The following is an 18,667-nucleotide window of genomic DNA, read 5'->3' as shown; positions in this document are numbered from 1 at the left end:
TTGTTCCCCACCCCCACGTTAAAATTAATCTCCTCTCTGGGGCATGAGGGACAAACAGTGCTGCCCGTAGAGTGAACAAGAGTCGTTTGGGGAACAAAAGGAGAAATTTCCAGGGACATAGGCATTCAGGGAGGGAGGGATAGATAAAGCTACATGTGCCTGGCTGGAGTACAGAGCAAAGAATAGAGAGACAGAGAGTGTTCTGAAAACAGCTATCTAAAGACGAGGCGAATCGTTAGAGGAAGGGACAGGAGAGAGAGCAGAGCTATTTCAAGAGTGAGCAACAGAAGGGAACATAAGAATCCACAGACTGTCTGAAGTAAGCGAGGAAGGGTCCAGAGGCAGTGAGAGAAGGCCAGGACCGGGGCCAAGGCCAGGGTAGGCACGATCGCTGAGGGGATGAACTTCACAGTGGGTTTCAAGCCGCTGCTAGGGGATGCACACAGCATGGACAACCTGGAGAAGCAGCTCATCTGCCCCATCTGCCTGGAGATGTTCTCCAAACCAGTGGTGATCCTGCCCTGCCAGCACAACCTGTGCCGCAAGTGTGCCAACGACGTCTTCCAGGTGGGCCAGGGGTGGGGGCAGAGCCAGGTAAGGCAGTGCAAACTTGTGGGAGACTTCTCATTAGGTCAGAGCTGAGACCCCAGAAGGTGACGGGCAGAATGTTCTATGAGGTGGGTGGTGGCTGTCCTGGGTGAAGAGCAGAGGAAGAGCCAGGGTCATAGCAGATCCCAAAGTAAGCATGAGTCAGCAGCTGCTATGCAGGCTGGCAAGTACAGCCTGTGCACGGAGAGCAGCTGGAATGCTGGTATCTACAGAGGAAAGAAGACCCCCATAGAAATTGGGAGGGAGGTGATCCTACATCAGACTATAGAACAGTCTTTTACTGAACTCTCCATTCCAGTTTGGAGTTTCAGATTTTGAGAACAATACGGAAAATCTGGAGAAAATAGCAATGAGATAATGAAACATTAAAAAATAAACACTATGAGAAAAGTTCATGATGACAGTGAAATTATTTGTATTTAAGGCAAAGTTTAACACACCCATCTTTAGGGGCAGAGTTAGACAGTGAGCAGAAGACTGGGAACTCTCCGCAACTAAAACTCAGGCCTGTGCGCCACTCCAGATTGGTCTGTAAAGGGGCCTGCTGGTTAAAAAGGATTGAGGTCACTTCAGCAGAGAAGGCAGAGATGAAATCTTACTTCCCAGAAATATAATGAGTTTGGATTTAGGCATGGTCATGGGGCAAAGCATAACTAATTCACAGATACCATTTTAGCTACTGGTTTCAAGAAGAAAAGCAGCATATCACAGGATGGTTTATTCCTAAGCTTGCTTTCTTGCCCTGTGCCACTGGTGTAGGTTCTAGTAATCTAGAAAATGGAACAAAGATCAGGGAGAGTGAGGAGAAGAGGTGCACACACACACACACACACGCACAAAGACCTTGCAAATGAAGTAAAAACTCTGAATAGACCAGAGCTAGCTGGCTTACTATGCATGGGGCAATAAGGAACATCATGAACACATATTCTTCGTCTATATCAGAAATTATGGGGAAATGTGTTGAATGCAAGTGATTTTTAACGACCAAGATAATGCTTCCCTTTTAAGTTCTTTGGGGCAGCGTGTTTGGGGGAAAACAATGGCCCAGCTAAGTCAAGCCATCCCCTAGCTGTGCCCTGTGACCCACCCTTTGTCTCTCTGCTGTTTACCATCTTCACTGAGTGCCCAGCCCCATAGTCTTTCCTGCCATCTTCCCATCAAGGCCCATTCCCATCTCCTATTCCTCTGCTTGTCCAAACCTGCCGTTATTTGGCTCAAGAGTGTCTCAGAGCCAGTGATTTTCCCTTTCTGGGGGCCTAGACTGACTGCTATGCCTGCTCAGCCCAGGCGTCGTCATGTACCGGAGGCTACGCCTTGTCCACCATCTTGGTTTTTCCCTTGCTCTGAACAGCTCTCTGAACATCCTTCAGGCTGAGATGCCTAGAAGGGGATGGTAAAAGGGTTTTTTGCCATCCTTTCTCATGAATTTGTAGTGAAACATCCTTTCATTAGAACCTGAAATATATGAATGTGAAGAGAAGTTTTGAAAGTGAAGATAACGTGTCCTGTAAAAAAGTGGTCAGAATATTCAAGTACAAGACTCATGGTATGATCGGGCAGAGGGACGCAGAGAAAGGTCTTGTATATGGAGGCTAAAAGATGTTTAAGTGACCTCCTTGTTCAAGCCTGTCCTGTGTATCCAGGCACACAGTTTTGGCTCCTTGAAGCTCTGGAATATTGATCTGGGCCCAGAGCGACCTGGGAATGGGTTGGGTCAAGCCCTGTGCAGAATATTTGGGAGATAACAGGGTTCCCAGGGCTTTGGGATGACTCTGTGGGTCTGGACTGACGTGTATCTTTTAAAGTGCAGAGTACCCCTAGGCCCTCTGAGGAGAGAAGAGGGAACAGCTCATTCCTTTGCTGCTTTATTTGGGACGGCCTGGTGGGAGGCTGACCCAGTTCTTCAGCTACACTTATGTATATACATCTCAGTAGATCTCCCTCTGAAAGATGAGCATATTTAGTTTTTTCACACATTGCCTCCACATTTTGACAACTCTGGGCATAATAAGATTGTCTGTTTTCTAAGTATGGGGACAAGAATAGGACTTTTGGTTCCTCTATCTTAAAACCATTTATGAAGAATACCCTTAGAACGTTGCCTAGAAAGTTAACAGGACTTATAAAAGTGATACCAGTATATTATACATATATTTTTTTCAAACAGTATGAAAGTTTATATCAAGAAAACTGAATCTTCACCTCAGGCACTCAGTTCCCTTCTCCAGATGGAGGTAGCGATTGCCAACTTTCTTGGATTTCCTTCCAGAAATTTTCCATGGAGAGAGAACGTGTGTGTGTGTGTGTGTGTGTATATATATATATATATATATATATATATATATATATATATTAAACTAGACCCCTTGTCTTACACCTGCCTTTGTTTACTTACTCTTGCTTAGTGGTTGTTCCATATTCACACATTCGTATCTGTGTCTTCCTTTTTAAATGGCTGTATAGTGTTCCACTGTGATGACTAGATCACGGTCTATTTAATCAATCTTCTCAAACATTTAGGTGGTGTCCAGCGTTTTGCTGTCCTGAAAACTGCTGTGATGGACAACAAACAAGAATTTTTGGGAATTGTGATTTTATAACATCAGGTTAACTAGAGAGCCAGGAAGGAAAATTTGAAAAATTAAAACATTTAATTGAAATGTTAAACAGTATTAAAGGTTTGGATGGAAATCATCCATTATCCTACCTCCTCCAACACAGTTATTTTCATGTTTGCATATTACTTTCAAGCCCTTGTCCCTATTCATATTTTTACATAGTTGCCATCACAATTTAACTAGTTTTCTTTAGAGCTGTAATACATCTCTCTGAATTTAAACAGAATAAAACACCATGTTAACCCCCTCTGATTTCTCCCTCTCTCCTTCCCCACATTTGCACCCACTCAGCTACCAAGCATTTTGACTAGAGGAAAGCTGTTGGGGTGGGAATTTGACACAAACATCTTCCCATGTGTTTCTGTATTTGTAAATTCTATTCACTCCTAAACTAAAGCAAGCCTTCAGTTTATTTTTATACCTGCCCCCACTTCACTGTGGGCACTTGTTTATGAGCTGCAACCTGTTGTAATTTAAAGGACAGCCAGAAAGCCTTGTAAGAAGGTTGTTCAGGAACAGCTTTTATGGAGGGTGTCCATTTAAGGAGCAATTTACAGAGTCAGGAATATCAAGACAGAGGCCGCCTTCTCTAATAAAGGGCAGTCTGGGAAAAAGATGACGTCTTTCACTCCACCGTGAATTCCACTTCTTTCTCGGTTAATTCTTAGGACCTATTGTCATCAAGTGCAGGCCTGCTAGTGAAAATCCTACACAGCCTGCCTCTTCGACCACTTCCACCTGCTACTCAGGGCACTGGGACCTCCCCAGCCTGACCTTGGGCCAGTCTTCTTTATGAGAAATTGGTTCATTGACATTTTGTGAATTGCATTGACCTTGAAGCAGGATTAGGGATCTCACTTACTTTAGGGAAGAAACTTGGCTTAATGAGGAACACAAACCTAGACTGAGACTTAACCTTCCTGGGGGCTAGTCCCACTAGTTTCTTCCTTAATTTGCCATGTGATGTAAATCAGGCTATTTCACCCCTTCAGGGCTGTTTACACTTATATAGATTAGAAGGATGTTTTAAACTGATCTTTAATATCCTTGTAATTCTGATTTCACAAATTCAAGAAATATTATTATGAATTTCCATTTTCTAAGGGCTTTCCATTCTATTACTAGTGTCTCAGCTTGACTCACTCTTCTGCTTATCAGTCTTCCTTTCAGCCAGCCTCATTTCACACACCCCTGTGCCAGTCTCTTTGCTAGGTTCTGTCAGGCAGAGCCAGCCCTCCACTCAAATCCCTGTCCCACCCACAGCTCAGCTTTTACCAACACCTGGATTCTCCTAAGGCTCTTCAACTTTTCTCCAAATGTCTGGTCTTCTGCCCACCATTTCCCCATGGTTTCTCCAGTATATTCTGAGGGTCTGGCCCAGAGGACCTACATGGTCCACTATTCATCATTGCCCAGGCCATCTGGTTGGGGGGAGATAGCCTCAACCTCCTTTGCATCCTGGACAGGTATCCTCAATTAGCATCACTCTGGATAGCCAGGGAAGAGGGAAAACATTCTGAGATAGATAAATATAGGTTTGATAGCGTAACTGCATTCACAGCGCATCTTTCCAGATGGGACATGTCTATTAGATGTTATGGAACATTACAAAGGTGCTAGAAGGCACCATACAGCCTAAAACAGAGACAGCTTATGGCATGTATGCCACATAAAAGCCTTGAACATAACCTAGAATTTAATTCTATTTATTCCATTCCATTTTATCCTTCACAGTGAAGGAAAAACATTTATTTCATCTCCAGTGGTTTTGTGTGCTCATGTATTTTTAAGGCATAGATTAGGATTATTACTATCCTAAATGCATGATGCCATTTGAGTTAGGATGGATGTTATTTCCATTTTACAGGGGAGAACACAAGGAAACAGGTTACAGCCACACAGAGGGACAGAGCAGGGACATAAATCTAGGTGTTCTGTTTCCTAGAATGATGGAATTTCCTCTGCACATCACATCATTGGCACATGAAATTGTACTTTACAGTGCTGGCTTCCTTGTGTAAATGTAAGACTAAAAGGAAGAACAAAGACATTTATGTGTACACTAGACCTATCAGTTATTTCCCAGTCTTGAAATAGAAAGATAACCAGAAGCAGAAGATAGGTTTTTGCTCACTGGATATTAGTCAGCTGAGAGATCTTTAGCCCAACGTAGAGACCGTTAGCCATGGAGTGTAGTAAGGAGGTTGCCATCTACACCTTAGTGTATAGAATTCCTATTTGTGGTGAGGCCAGCTAGGGATTTGCAATCAGAGCAGGAAGTAATCTCTTTTTGTACCATCTGCCCCTTTGTCAGTTCGTGAAGCCTGTGGACCCTTTCTAAGGACAATATGTGTGTGGGTTTTTTTAAGAACAATGTTTTTAAATGCATAAAATATATTACCTACGATTATAGAGAAAATCAGTTGCGTTAGAACACAGCATGCCTCCTCATGCATTCTTAACAGGGGTGATCTCTGTAATATTAAAAAGTTTTTATTGTGATTTGATTTTTTAATTTTTATTTATTTTTTGCTTTCCTGTAAAACTTCCCCCCAGCTTTAGTGAGGCACAATTGACAAAAATTACATATAAGATGGACAACATGATGAATTGATATATGTACTACATTGTGAAATGATTCCCACAATCAAGCTAGTTAACACATCCATCACCTCACATAGTTACCATTTTTTTGTGTCTATGGTCTAATATTCTCTTAGCAAATGCCAAACAAACAATATAGTATTATTACCTATAGTCACCATGCTGTATATGAGACCCCCAGGACTTATTCATCTTATTATTGAAACTTTGTGCTCTGTGACCAACATCTGCCCATTTCCCCCACCCCCAGCCCCTGGCAACCACGTTTCTACTCTCTGCTTCTGTGAGTTTGACCTTTTTACCTTTGCAGTGTTAAAATTTAATGGGGAGGGGATGGCGATTAGGGAAAAGATGTCTAAAAAGTCTACTGGAAGGGGCAGTAATTTTAAAAAGCTTGAGAAACACTGGAATATAACTACCAAAATAAGTAGAACATGTTTGATAGAGTAATATATGTGCTTCTTAATTAAAACATTAAATAGTGAGGTCAAGCAGTGGGCCTAATAACTACTATAGTTTAGAAGTAGTGATAAGTGCAAATTATTTTTGGAGATTGGATCAACAACTGTAATGTTATATGAAAATACCTGTGATTTCTGTTGGTGACAAAGTCACAGATACTATTAAGACTACTGTGATTTGTTGCCTACCTTCAAAATTGGGGGAATTGCCCAATTTCTGCTAAAGGTTAATGAAAATAAAGATTTTTTTTTTCCCCAGCCAGGTTCACAGACCCCATGAATTCTTCTAGTCATGGATCTTTTGGGGGCTGTGATCCCCAGCTTGAGTACTCCTGCATTATAGGCACCAGCGTCTTCCTAAGCATCCAGACTTGAAATGCCAGAATTGTCTTTGACTCCTTCCTCTCCCCACAGCCCACTCACATCCCAGTGACTGCCCGGTTCTGCTGATTCCACCTTTGGCATCCCGTCTTTCCAGGATTGCTGCCACAGAGGGCAGGCCTCGTGACTTGCACTGACTTTGGCACGTGCTTCCCAGCTTATCTGTGCCTTTAGCCAGTCCCTCCCCTCCCATCTATCCAAATTACCTCTGTCAGATCAATATTCACTCTTATTTTCTCTCCCAGTTTAGAAATCTTGTCTACAAAATTAAGTTCAGATCCTTATGCTTGGATTCCTAGCCCTCCATGATTTTACCACAATTAAAAAAAAAAAACTCTTCATGGTAAAACCCACCTTTCTAGCTTCCCTCCATGATTCCCTCTGGTCTCCTGAAACTCTTTCCTACCTACCGTCTCCTGCTATCTGTCTACCGTGTCTTCAAATGGTATCTTCTTAAACATTCCCTCGCTTGAACTAACATGGTTCTTCCCGGTTCCCCTAAGTGGTGTGTTGTTTTGTTGGCTCTTAGGGTACTCTAGCGCCCCTTTCTTAGTCACGTCACGACTGAGCATTACATTTTTAAACAGAAAAGTTTTTTTTCCAAACCCCGAAGTCCTTGTACAAAATTTGGAAATTTTTTTTTTTAAAAAAAAGGAAAGAAAGAATCACCCAAAATTCTATGATTCAATTAAAATTATTGCAAAAATGTTTTATTTTTCATAAAGTAATTCGTGGTCTATACAGAGAAATTTGGGAAATGTAGATGGATAGAAAGAAGAAATTTTAAAAATCACCTGTAAATCTTACCACCCAATTCAAAATTGGGATCCTACTGTCTATAAAGATTTATATCCTGCATTTTCATCTAAAATCATGACGTGAGTATCTCCCCGTGTTGTTAAGTACTCTGTTAAAGTTAGTTGTACAATTCCATTAATAACTCATTAATCTTTCTTCTACTGTTAAATAACTAGTATGTTTCTTATCTGAAAAAGCAATTTTATTGTTTATTCTAGTGGTAAGAATAATACAGATGTATTATATAAAACTGAAACCTTACCGATAATACCAATTGCAAAATGTAAGAACCCATCTAAACACACCAGGGCCATTTCAGAGATGGGACTTTAGGAACTGCTCACATCAGACCGAAAGAGGGCGCTACAGTGACAGCTAGGGGGAGGCACAAACGGAAGTGAGATACTAGATCACAAAGTCAGAGAGGGAGAGGGAGCCCACATGGTGTGAGAAGGGAGGGTTGTTATAAAAATCACCAGCTCCCTCCCCCCATCTCACAGGTACATACACACTGGTGAGGGTATCTGAAATTCCTACCATAATTATATCCATGAAGGCTCATTGCTCAGAGACCATCAGCCCTTGAAAGGACTTAGTGCTAAGTACAAATCCCTCTTTTCAGATCTGCAGAAATTGGGGCCATGAGGGAAATTATTTTCCCAAAGTCATAAATGGCAAATCCAAAACCAGATCTTCAGGTCAATGCTACCCTCCCCATATCATGCTGCATTAAATGCCCTCTGTTAAAATACAGAGATGTTACCAAGAAGGGGTAACAGTTTTATCCACATGTCCGGTACAGATGACTTTTTCAAAGTGGCCACCCAGCACCTGCAAAAGGTGTGGGACATAAGACAGATGAGTTTTGATAAGAGGAGGGAGTCAGGGAAGAGTTAGAGCAAACTTCCCAAACTTCATTCTCATGTCACCTTCCTGATTCTTCACCACCCGTACTACGATTGACTATTTCTCTGTAAAAGAACTCACATTTAAAGCTTAAATATTTACTTTATCCTCAGTCTAAGGGACAAAATCCATGAAAGTCACCATTTTTGTAGGCTGGTTATTTTTTCCAATATGCATTAAAATAAGCACATCAAAATTTTAAATGTCCATCCTCATACCTCCTAAAATCTTCATGCCTGACATCAGTATGTATGCCATATTTTGAGAAACACTGAGTTAGCACATAAGTAGCACAGTGAGGTGGCAAAGCAACATGAGTGTTGTGCCATGAGCTAGAGGACCCTGAAAATTCCAAAATATAAGCTTTGCTGTTTTATTACTAGTCAAATTTAACGTAGTGCAAAAGAGTGTGTGTGTGTGTGTGTGCGCGCGCGTTTATATATATGTGGAGTTGGGTGTGGGGAAACATTGCTGAAGCAATCACAGAGGGGAAGGGATGTCCTGAGGTTAAGAGGAAAGCCAGCCAGCCAGAGGTAGCATGCGGCAGAAAGACTTGCAATTTGGAAGAGGGAAGGGACTCTGGGTTCAAGGGATGAACAGAGAAGCTGTGCTCAGCTGTGGTGTCTGCTTCAGGGCGCAGCGCCAGCCCTTAACCCAACTGTGAAGAAGGCAGAGGTGCAACCCTTCCCCATCACCTGCCCTCTGTGCTCTCTGGTTCTCAAAAAAGTGTTCTTCAAACAAAGGATTTAGGGTGGACTGCCTGAGTGTTGATTGCCTCGCAGAGCCCTGAGTCCCAGGAGAATGGCAGCGATTAGCCAGTGGAATGAGCTGCTAAAGAAATTGCTTTGGCAGGTGGGGAAGTGGTGAAGAGGCACTGGGCCTCCCAGTCTACCTCAGGTCAACCCCCAAGGTCCATCCTGACTTTAGGGAGTCTGGAGTAGGACCCTTGGCCAAGACATCCCAACAAGACCTGATTACTTTTTTTTAAACTTTTTTCTTTTTTAATATTGTGGTAAAATACATGTAATATAAATTTACTATCTTAACCATTCTTAAGTGTGCAGTTCAGCGGCATTAAGAACATTCACATTGCTGTGCAACCATCACCACTATCCATCTCCAGAACTTTCCATCTTCCCAAACTGAGACTCCATACCTGTTAAATAATAACTCCCTGTTCCCCCTCCTCCCAGACCCTGGCAACCACCAGTCTACCTTTTTTTCGAGGAAGATTAGCCCCGAGCTTACATCTGTACCCATCTTCCTCTGCTTTATATGTGGGACGCCTGCCTCAGCATGGCTTGATGAGCGGTGCCATGTCCGTGCCCGGGATCAGAACCAGAGAACCCCAGGCCACAGAAGCAGAGCATGCAAACTTAACTGCTGCGCCACCAGGCTGGCCCAGTTCTACTTTCTATCTCTATGATCTTGACTATTCCAGGTACCTCATATAAGAGGGATTACACGGTATTTGTCCTTTTATGTCAGGCTCATTTCACTTAGCCTAATGTCTTCAAGACTGACCCCCTTTGCAGCATGCAGACCTGATTACTTTGTCTCTGTTATTTTCTACTACAATCTATGTGACTTTTATCAGTATCCTAGATTCTGCCTCCTACTGAGTCAAATGTGAATTTTGTTTCTGTGTTGATAATATATTTTACTTGATTTCTTTCCTTAATTCTACCGCTCATTTTTCTTCTCCAGGTTTGATCACTTATATCTCTTCTTTTTTTATTATTGAGTTTATAATAGTTTACATCAATGTGAACTTATATCTCTTCTTTAATCAAAGATACTATATTTTCTTTCTTTCCTTAAAAACGTCAGATTCAAATTCTACTGTTTCTTGGAGCAGTTCTTCTTCTAAAGGGCATTCTTCATCTGTCCTTTGCTTGTCATGCTTTCTTTTCCCTATTCTTTTGGTATTATCTTGGCTTGCATCTCCTGGTGGATCCCTTCTGCTTATCACTCCTCTTTGAATAGGTTGGTTTTATCTGGGGCAGAGGGTGAATTCTGTACTCGACCCTCTGGCTACCTTGGCTTTCTTCCACTGTTCTCTTACATGTGAACTGGCTACCTGGATGTTGTCATTGGTTTGCAATCTCTGTTTAAAAGTCCTTTGGCTTCCTTGGTGAATAGAGGGGCATGACCTGGATTAGTGGGCAGTTGAGTGCCTCAGTTTGGTTATGTTGCCTCAGAATATTTTTCACACAGAATCTAATGAATTACCATGCAGGCATGTGTAGAAACATGGAAGGAAGTCTCTCCTGAGATTTGAGCTGTTTCCTTTCTACAGACAAGCAGGTCATTCTGGTTGCGAGCTGGGCCCTTATAGCGTTGCATGACACACAGGGTTTTGATTCGATGGGTCATCTGTTGTTTATATCTGCTCAAACAACTTCAGTTCACAGTTGCACAGTTGATTTTTAGGCTGTTGTTTCTTTCCTTTGTGAAGGGTTGATGTGTGGCCCTTCATGACTCTTTTACTAAAAGCTATTTTGTCTGAGACTCAGAGAAATGAATGTTAGCTCTGGACATCGTCCTTCAATTGGCCTAAATTTTATTGTATCTGACAATATAGTATATCGATTTTTAGGACAGACTCTGGAGTTAGAGTCCCTGAGTTCAAACACTGGCTGTACCGCAATTATCTGATGACCAGGTGCAATTTATTTAACTTCTCTGAGCTACACTTTCCTATCTCTGAAATGGGACTAACAGTAGTACCTACTTCATAGAGTTGATATGAGTATCAAGTGAGTTAACACAAATAAAAGGACTTAGAGCAAAGCCTGGCATGAAGTGCTCGTAGATGTTAGCCATTGTTGTTATATTTCTTGTAGTCTAAGTAGGGGGCAAATCTTGATCTTCTCTACCATCTTTACAAGAAATTCTTGAGGATTAAATTCAGTAATATCTGGAAAGGCCATAGCACAGAGCTGAACACATTATAGGCCCTTAAAACACGTGTTGAATGTTAAATAACGAGTATAGAGAAAGGGCGCAGTGAGGGAGGGAGGAGGAAGGGAGAGGCTACCCAGGAGTTTGTCTTTGCTCTGGGCTAAAGCTTTAGAATATGCCCCTTTCCTCCATTCAGACATTTTCTGAGCACCTTTGTATGCTTGCCACCAGCAAATCAAAGAGAAGTCAGATCCCCCCAGGAGCTTGCAGACTTAGAGTTCTCCCAGCGCCTCCTTCCTCACTTGGATTCCAAATATTGAAAGGTAATTGTATTAAGCAAAAAAAAGCCCGGTAACCTTACACTTTAACCCATTCCCTAAATTCAACAATATTCATACAGTTGTAGTTATTGAGAAGGACAATACCCGAACACAGCCTTGGATAATCTCAAACTAATCCATTCCAGCTTTATGATGGGCTAAAGTGTCCAGTTCTTATAATTCTCAAGAAATCCCCCAAAATGTGATATTTGTGATACATCCCAGTAACTCTCCTCAAGATAGGTTGCCCACTGCACAATGGGGCTACATTTCCTGCCTTGCCTTCCTCTCTTGCTACCAAAGGTCAAACAAGACTGTGGACTTGGACGCCCTCTATGTGTTATAGGGTGTTACTGCACCCATACACGGGTCCCTCTGATGTATAGCATAAGGATTTGGAGAATTTTATGGAACCCAACTGCAAAAAAATACATCTAAATATGCAAAGTCACAGGTGACTATTCTCTCCATTACTCTCTTGGAGTCCGTGGTCTTTGAGCCAGTTAGGATTAGGTTCTGCTGTAAGTGACAGAAACCCCAAAATAACAATGGCTTAAAGAAGGTAAAAATTTGTTTATTCTCTTAAGTGAAAGTATGGATAGACAGTCCAGGACTGCCTCATCAGAGGTTCACTCCTTTTATCTTGTTGCCGCTCTCAACATATGGCTACCTCATGGCTCAAGAGGGCTGTTTCAATTTAAGCCGTGTCGTCTTCATTCCAGCCAGCAAGAAGGAGAAAAAAGGAGGAATAAGACATGCCCCTCCCATTAAGGATACTTACTAGAAATTGCACAAAACATTTCTATCTACATTCCATTGTCCAGAATGCAGGTACCTGGCCACATCCAGCTGGCAAGAAGGCTTGGACACATAGTCTTTATTCTATGTTTCTTACTAAAATCTCAGGGGCTCTATTAGCTACTCTCCACAAACTGACTCTTCTCCAGCCTTCTCTGCTCATAGTTTATGACCCCTCACACTTTGCACTTCTACTTGCACAAGACTTTGAGTGGCAACAATGTCAGCTCTTAGCCCAACTCCACAGGTCTTTTCAGTTCAAAAGCCACACATAGTCTAGCCACCTCAGCCTCTGTGTCTCAATTCCAAGTTCCTAGAGAGAAAATGTAATTGGTCTTGATGGGTCAGGCAATCACCTCCTCAATTCTGGATCAATCATCTCTGAACTGGGGCATGGCAGATGGCAGGGCTCTCCCTTTTAGGATGGGATGGAGCAAGTTTTCTAAAAGGTGTAAGTGGGAGGAAGTGACGAGCATCTCTGGTAAGTCCTCCTTCTGAGCTTACCCCTATCATAACACCTAGCCCACGGGATGTAGTTGCCTGTTTGTTTGTCCTTAGGGCAGGGATGCATTTGTTATAGCTTACCCCCAAAGCCCAGTAATCCTGGAGCACTCAATGTTTGTTGCAGAATGAATAATCCAATCTAGTCCTTAATTTTACAGAGGTTGAATGCTTGCCCAAATTACCTAGGGCAGCACAAAAACCCAGGACTCCTGATATCCAGTCCCTGGAGTGACTTCCCAGAATTACCCACCTGAATGTGGCTTGTCTGCCCCATTGTTCAGCAAGTGTCTCTGCTTGTGCCTCGGCCCAGGGCTGCAGAGAATCTTCCCTAGATGTGACCCATGAAAGCCCCAGGCTAGAGGACATTGGCTGCATTGCTCCGAGTCCATTTCCTGCCTGAGCCTTCCTGCCAAGGTCAATGTCTCCCCACAACTCCAAGCTGTCCCTTTTGGGAGATCCTGTCCTGACTAGGCCTTGACCAAAGCTAGGCTCTGGATGCAGGGACACTCAAGGAGGTGGGCTGAGTAATGGGGCAAAGGTGGGAAACGGGATCTCCATGGCCACCCGCCCTGAGCTGCTCTCAGAGGAAGGCTCAGCCATAGAAAAGAGCTGATGCTGCCTCCTCCACCATTCCCCTACTCCCTAGCCCCCGTTACCTTTCCCCTGCCTCTTCACAGTTCCTTCATGCCTCACTGTGCCTGTTCTCTCATGCGACCTGTCCCCACAGGCCTCGAACCCTCTGTGGCAATCCCGGGGCTCCACCACTGTGTCTTCAGGAGGTCGTTTCCGCTGCCCATCTTGCAGGCATGAAGTTGTCCTGGACCGACATGGTGTCTATGGCCTGCAGCGAAACCTGCTAGTGGAGAACATTATTGACATTTATAAGCAGGAGTCTTCCCGGTGAGCTGTCAGGGCCTCTTGTCTCTCTAAAGGGCGGGGCTGGGAACACAGCCCGGGGAACCATCAGGACCAGAAGGGAGGGGCTGAAATAATCAACCTGCCCCTTCAGTTTAGAGATAAGAAGACTGGACCCAAAGATGGGGAGGGACTTGCCCAGGTCACCCAGCTTAGGTGATCTCCTATTCCTGGTCAGTGCTCCACCTTCACTCTCTCCATCTGGGGAGGGGCTGGCGGTCCACCAGCAAGAGCCTTGCCAACCCTCCATGACTTCCTGCCCTGTGGGACTTCCCTGCCTCCTAGAATAGAGACTATTCTTGGATCTAAGCCTCCTCTATCCCTTAGCTCTTTCTGTTCCTCAAATGAAGAGCACCATGGAAGTCACTCACCTGCCAAGCCATAGCACTAGCTGCAGGGGCAGAGAAGGTGGTGGTGATGGTTGATGGAGGCTGAAGAGAAGGTGATCATGGGACTCCCCCACTCTCTGGGCCCACCCCGGCCTGGACCCTGACCCTCCTGCCTTCTTGCCCACCTCCCTCCAGGCCACTACACTCCAAGGCTGAGCAGCACCTCATGTGTGAGGAGCATGAAGATGAGAAGATCAATATATACTGCCTGAGCTGTGAAGTGCCCACTTGCTCTCTCTGCAAGGTCTTCGGTGCCCACAAGGACTGTGAGGTGGCCCCACTGCCCACCATTTATAAACGCCAGAAGGTATCAAGCAGCAGAGGGAGCAGGCATGTTGGGGCGGGGACATAGGACAGGGTCTCAAACTCAGCCTCTTACTCCACTTGGTTTTAAAGGTAGGCAGATCAGAGCTAAAGTCCCAGCTCTATGTGTGACTCAGTGTGTGACCTTGGGTAAGTAACTTGACCTCTCTGGTGCTTACTTTCCTCACTTGTAAAATGAGGATGAAAATGCCTACTTCTGAGAGTCGTAAGGATAAAAGGAGATAATGGATGCAAGCAGAGACTTCGGTATGGTGGAACAGACACTCTCAAGGCCCTCTCACTATCACACAACTAGATTCTACATAAAACGTAACTTAAAAATTGTATTGGTAGGCACATAGGAAGTAAAGGAAATATCCAAGTAGGGGTAGGGTAGGGAGAGGAGGAGGGGAGAGTGAGCTGAGAACAGAACCTGTGGTAAGCACAGAAAAGGCAGGCTTTCCAAGAGGGCAAATGCTGGCAGTACTACTGGGCTAGAAAGATGAGACTATGTCTCCAAAGCCCTAAAAGTAGGGGGCCTGCAGTGAAGATGCCCAAGAATCCTGGTTAAACTGGAGTCCCAGGGACTAAAGTTGTCCGTTGTGCCACCTGGCTTTTGACAAGGCAAATGCAAATTCTGCCTGGAGGCAAAAGCCCTCAATTTAGGCCCTTGGGTTTTCCTTAGATTAAGAACAACAAAAAATTTAGCTCACAATTGAAGATACACAAAGAAATGTACCTCATGAGTGAAGTCAGCAGAAACAAAAATTATAGATTTAGACCTCTGAGGAATTCAGATATTGGAATTATTAAAGAATAGAAAGTCACTGTGTATAAAATGCTCTTTTAAAAAGACAGAATTTTTTTTTGTTAAGATTATGATAGTTTACAACCTTGTGAAATTTCAGTTGTACATTATTGTTAGTCATGTTGTAGGTGCACCACTTCACCCTTTGTGTCCTCCCCCCACCCCCACCCCTTTCCCCTGGTAACCACCGATCAGTTCTCCTTGTCTATATGTTAACTTCCACCTATGAGTGGAGTCATACAGAGTTCGTCTTTCTCTGTCTGGCTTATTTCGCTTAACATACTACCCTCAAGGTCCATCCATGTTGTTGCGAATGGGACGATTTTGTCCTAAAAAGACAGAATTTTTAAGAAAGCAAGAATAGACTATCAAAAATGCAGATTTTGACAAAGAACCAAATAGAGGTTTTAGAAATGAAAATATGTGTTGAAATAAAACATTCAAAGGATGAATTAAATGAGAGATTTCTCTGAAGAATTAGTGAACAGGAAGAGAGGACTGGAAAAAAAAAAACCCAGAATGCAGCACTGGGAGATGAGAAGATTGAGAATGAGAAAGTCTAACGTAAAGCTAATCGGAGTCACAGAATGAGAGAATAAAGAGAATGGAGAAGAGGCAATATTCTCCTAACAGATAATCAAGAAGAATGTTTCAGAATTGATGGAAGACACGAATCTACAGAAAAAGCATCTAGCCCAGTCCTGGCATTGGCTGGATATTTGGTGAATGTCTCTTCCTTTCTCATTCGGTGGTGAAGGACTTCCTTTCTCCACCTCCTTCCAAAATCCATACAATGTGCTTCCATATTTCTTGGATGGTTCTAAGCCCTCTAGATCTCTGGAATAGCTGCCCTGAAGATGCCCTGATGGTGGAGTCGAGGAAGCAGCCCTCTCCTCAGCAGCCCTGGCTGGAGTGGGAGGGGTGCAGCTGCAGACCAGGTCCTCCAGCCCTAACTGCTGGCCTGTGTGTGTGACAGACTGAGCTCAGTGATGGCATCGCGATGTTGGTGGCGGGCAATGATCGTGTGCAAGCAGTGATCACACAGATGGAGGAAGTGTGCCAGACCATCGAGGTGAGCCTGGGATGTGTGGGAGGGAAAGTTTCTGGGCTCCCAGAAATAGATCACAAGTAGTGGGATGTGCTTAGCCAGGCTGCAGATTTGAATCCCAGCTCTTCTCCTCACTAGCTCTGTGACTTTGGTCCAGTTACTTAACTTCTCTGTGCTTTGTTTTTTTTTTTTAATTACATAAAATAATGATAATGAGAATGATATGGTAGCTACCTCACTGGATCTTTTTGAGAATTAAATGAGATATTACAAGTAAAAACCAGGGCCAGAGATATAAACAGCACTTACGAAGCTAGTTTAAAATATCTTGTTATCTGCAAAGAGAGTAGATCTTAAAAGTTTTTATCACAAGAAAAAAAAATTTTATAACTGTGTATGGTGACTGATGTTAACTAGACATATTGTAGTGATCATTTCACGATATATACAAATATTGAATCATTACATTCTACACGTGAAACTAATGTATGTCAATTATACTTCAATAAAAAAATCGTGTTATTACTATTACTGAAACAATCTGGGAATGAGCAGTCCTTAGCTGGAGTTCTGGCTCTGCCACTAACTTGTGGTGTAATTAACAGGTCACTTTTCTTCCTGGCTATCTGTGACTTCCTATTTAGTGAGAAGTGGGACAAGTAACTGGGTGCTCCCTCAGCTATGAGGTCTCATCCTTGCTCCGGTCTTTCAGGACAACAGCAGGAGGCAGAAGCAGCTGCTAAATCAGAGGTTCGAGGCCCTGTGCTCAGTGCTGGAAGAGCGTAAGGGTGAGCTGCTGCAGGCACTGGCCAAGGAGCAGGAGGAGAAGCTGCAGCGGGTTCGGGGACTCATCCGCCAGTACGGGGACCACCTGGAGGCCTCCTCTAAGCTCGTCGAGTCCGCCATCCAGTCTATGGAGGAGCCACAAATGGCGCTCTACCTGCAGGTGGGCCCTGGGGGAGGGTGGCAGGCTGCATAGTAGCTGGAGTGGGGACCTGGGCACCTGGAGACCTGGGTTTGAGTCTTATCTCTGGTTCCTGTTTGCCCCAGGATGTTGGGTCAAGTCACCGTCTCTAAGGCCCTTTTCTCCTTAAGGAATTGGGACATACATCCCCACCTACTGCGCAGGACTGTGGTGGGCATCAGAAATGGGACTTTGCCAGAGGTTGGCACAGTGCTTACTCTCACCCTCCTTTCTTCCCTGCAGCAGGCCAAGGAGCTGATCAATAAGTGAGTAGGCGGAGCGGGAAGGGGGAGAAAGGGGCCGGGCTCCACTGCCATGGGGAGGCAGGTGAGGGTGCTGAGGCGTTTCCAGATGAGCCGCTGCCACCGCCCCGCAGGGTCGGGACGATGTCGAAGGTGGAGCTGGCAGGACGGCCAGAGCCGGGCTATGAAAGCATGGAGCAATTCACCGTGAGCGTGGAGCACGTGGCCGAAATGCTGAGGACCATCGACTTCCAGCCGGGTGAGGGGGCGAGGATGGGAGGGGGCAGCAGGCCTCTGGGACTGGCATCCAGACCCTCTGGGTGGGGTTCGGGCCAGGCATGAAGGCCAGAGAAGCAGAGACTCCAGCTCAGGAGGCCTGCGTTCGACCCAGGCGCTTCCCGGGAGGAAGAGGATGAGGAGGTGGCATTGGACGGGGAAGAGGGCAGCGCAGGGCCCGAGGAAGAGCGGCCGGATCGGCCGGAAGGTGAGTGTGGCCTGAGGGGCCTGGCGGGGCCTGGCTAGTACTCTCCTGTCCCGTCCTCCGTGATTGTCCTCCCAGGTGCAGCAGGGACCGCTTGTAGCCCTTACTCCTTTTAAGTGCTTCCCAACTCCCAGCGGGAGAGGAGCGCCCCCTAGCGCGCGTGCAAAAGGACATTTTCTTTCCCGCCTCCCATTCCTCTGGGGCTTTGGACGACAAGGTTGGGTGGGAAAGTGGAGGAGAAATCCACGTGGCTGGGGGAAAGGGGTGAGCTGGGGTTCGGAGTTACTTTGTTTCTTTGGAGCGCCTGCTCACCGACTTTTCTTTCCCAGGCACAGTCCCGAAGTGACCCGCCCCCGGAGCCCGTGCCACCGGAGCCTGGCGCTCGGGTCGTGGAGGATCTGCGCAGAGACCGCCGCGCCACCCAACTCGGCGCCCCGCCGCGGGGAGGGGCTCAATAAAAGGCTATTGTGTCCCGACCGCCCCTCCTTTCACTGCTCCCTCTCTCAGCCTAGGCTTGGAGGCAACCCCATCACCATCCCGCCCTTCTCCAGATCTGTGACTATTTGGGGGGCGGAAGTGGAATGAACCCCAGTTGGGCACCTCCTTGATAT

General features: G+C 44.9%; 1 protein-coding gene across 1 annotated transcript; it reads left to right on the top strand.

Annotated features, from left to right (window-relative positions):
* Positions 1–56: 56 nt before the first annotated feature.
* On the top strand, positions 57–18,533 carry TRIM54 (tripartite motif containing 54). Its single transcript, XM_008513002.2, has 9 exons — positions 57–567; positions 13,634–13,806; positions 14,346–14,517; positions 16,298–16,393; positions 17,082–17,315; positions 17,577–17,599; positions 17,710–17,834; positions 17,967–18,059; positions 18,386–18,533. The coding sequence occupies exons 1-9, from the start codon at positions 400–402 to the stop codon at positions 18,400–18,402; spliced, it is 1,101 nt and encodes a 366-aa protein (XP_008511224.1). The 5' UTR covers positions 57–399; the 3' UTR covers positions 18,403–18,533.
* Positions 18,534–18,667: the final 134 nt, after the last annotated feature.

This window comes from Equus przewalskii, chromosome 14 (assembly GCF_037783145.1).
Source record: "Equus przewalskii isolate Varuska chromosome 14, EquPr2, whole genome shotgun sequence".
Lineage (NCBI taxonomy): Eukaryota > Metazoa > Chordata > Mammalia > Perissodactyla > Equidae > Equus > Equus przewalskii.
The sequence above is the reverse complement of the archived record's forward strand: the minus strand, read 5'-3'. Positions and strand labels throughout refer to the sequence as shown.

Bases quoted from the DNA above. Each gene is read 5' to 3' on its own strand.
- TRIM54 (XM_008513002.2), top strand. From the start codon at position 400: ATGAACTTCACAGTGGGTTTCAAGCCGCTGCTAGGGGATGCACACAGC. The intron at 17,316-17,576 runs GTGGGCCCTGGG...TCTTCCCTGCAG, and splicing joins AAATGGCGCTCTACCTGCAG to CAGGCCAAGGAGCTGATCAA. The intron at 17,835-17,966 runs GTGAGGGGGCGA...CGTTCGACCCAG, and splicing joins GACCATCGACTTCCAGCCGG to GCGCTTCCCGGGAGGAAGAG.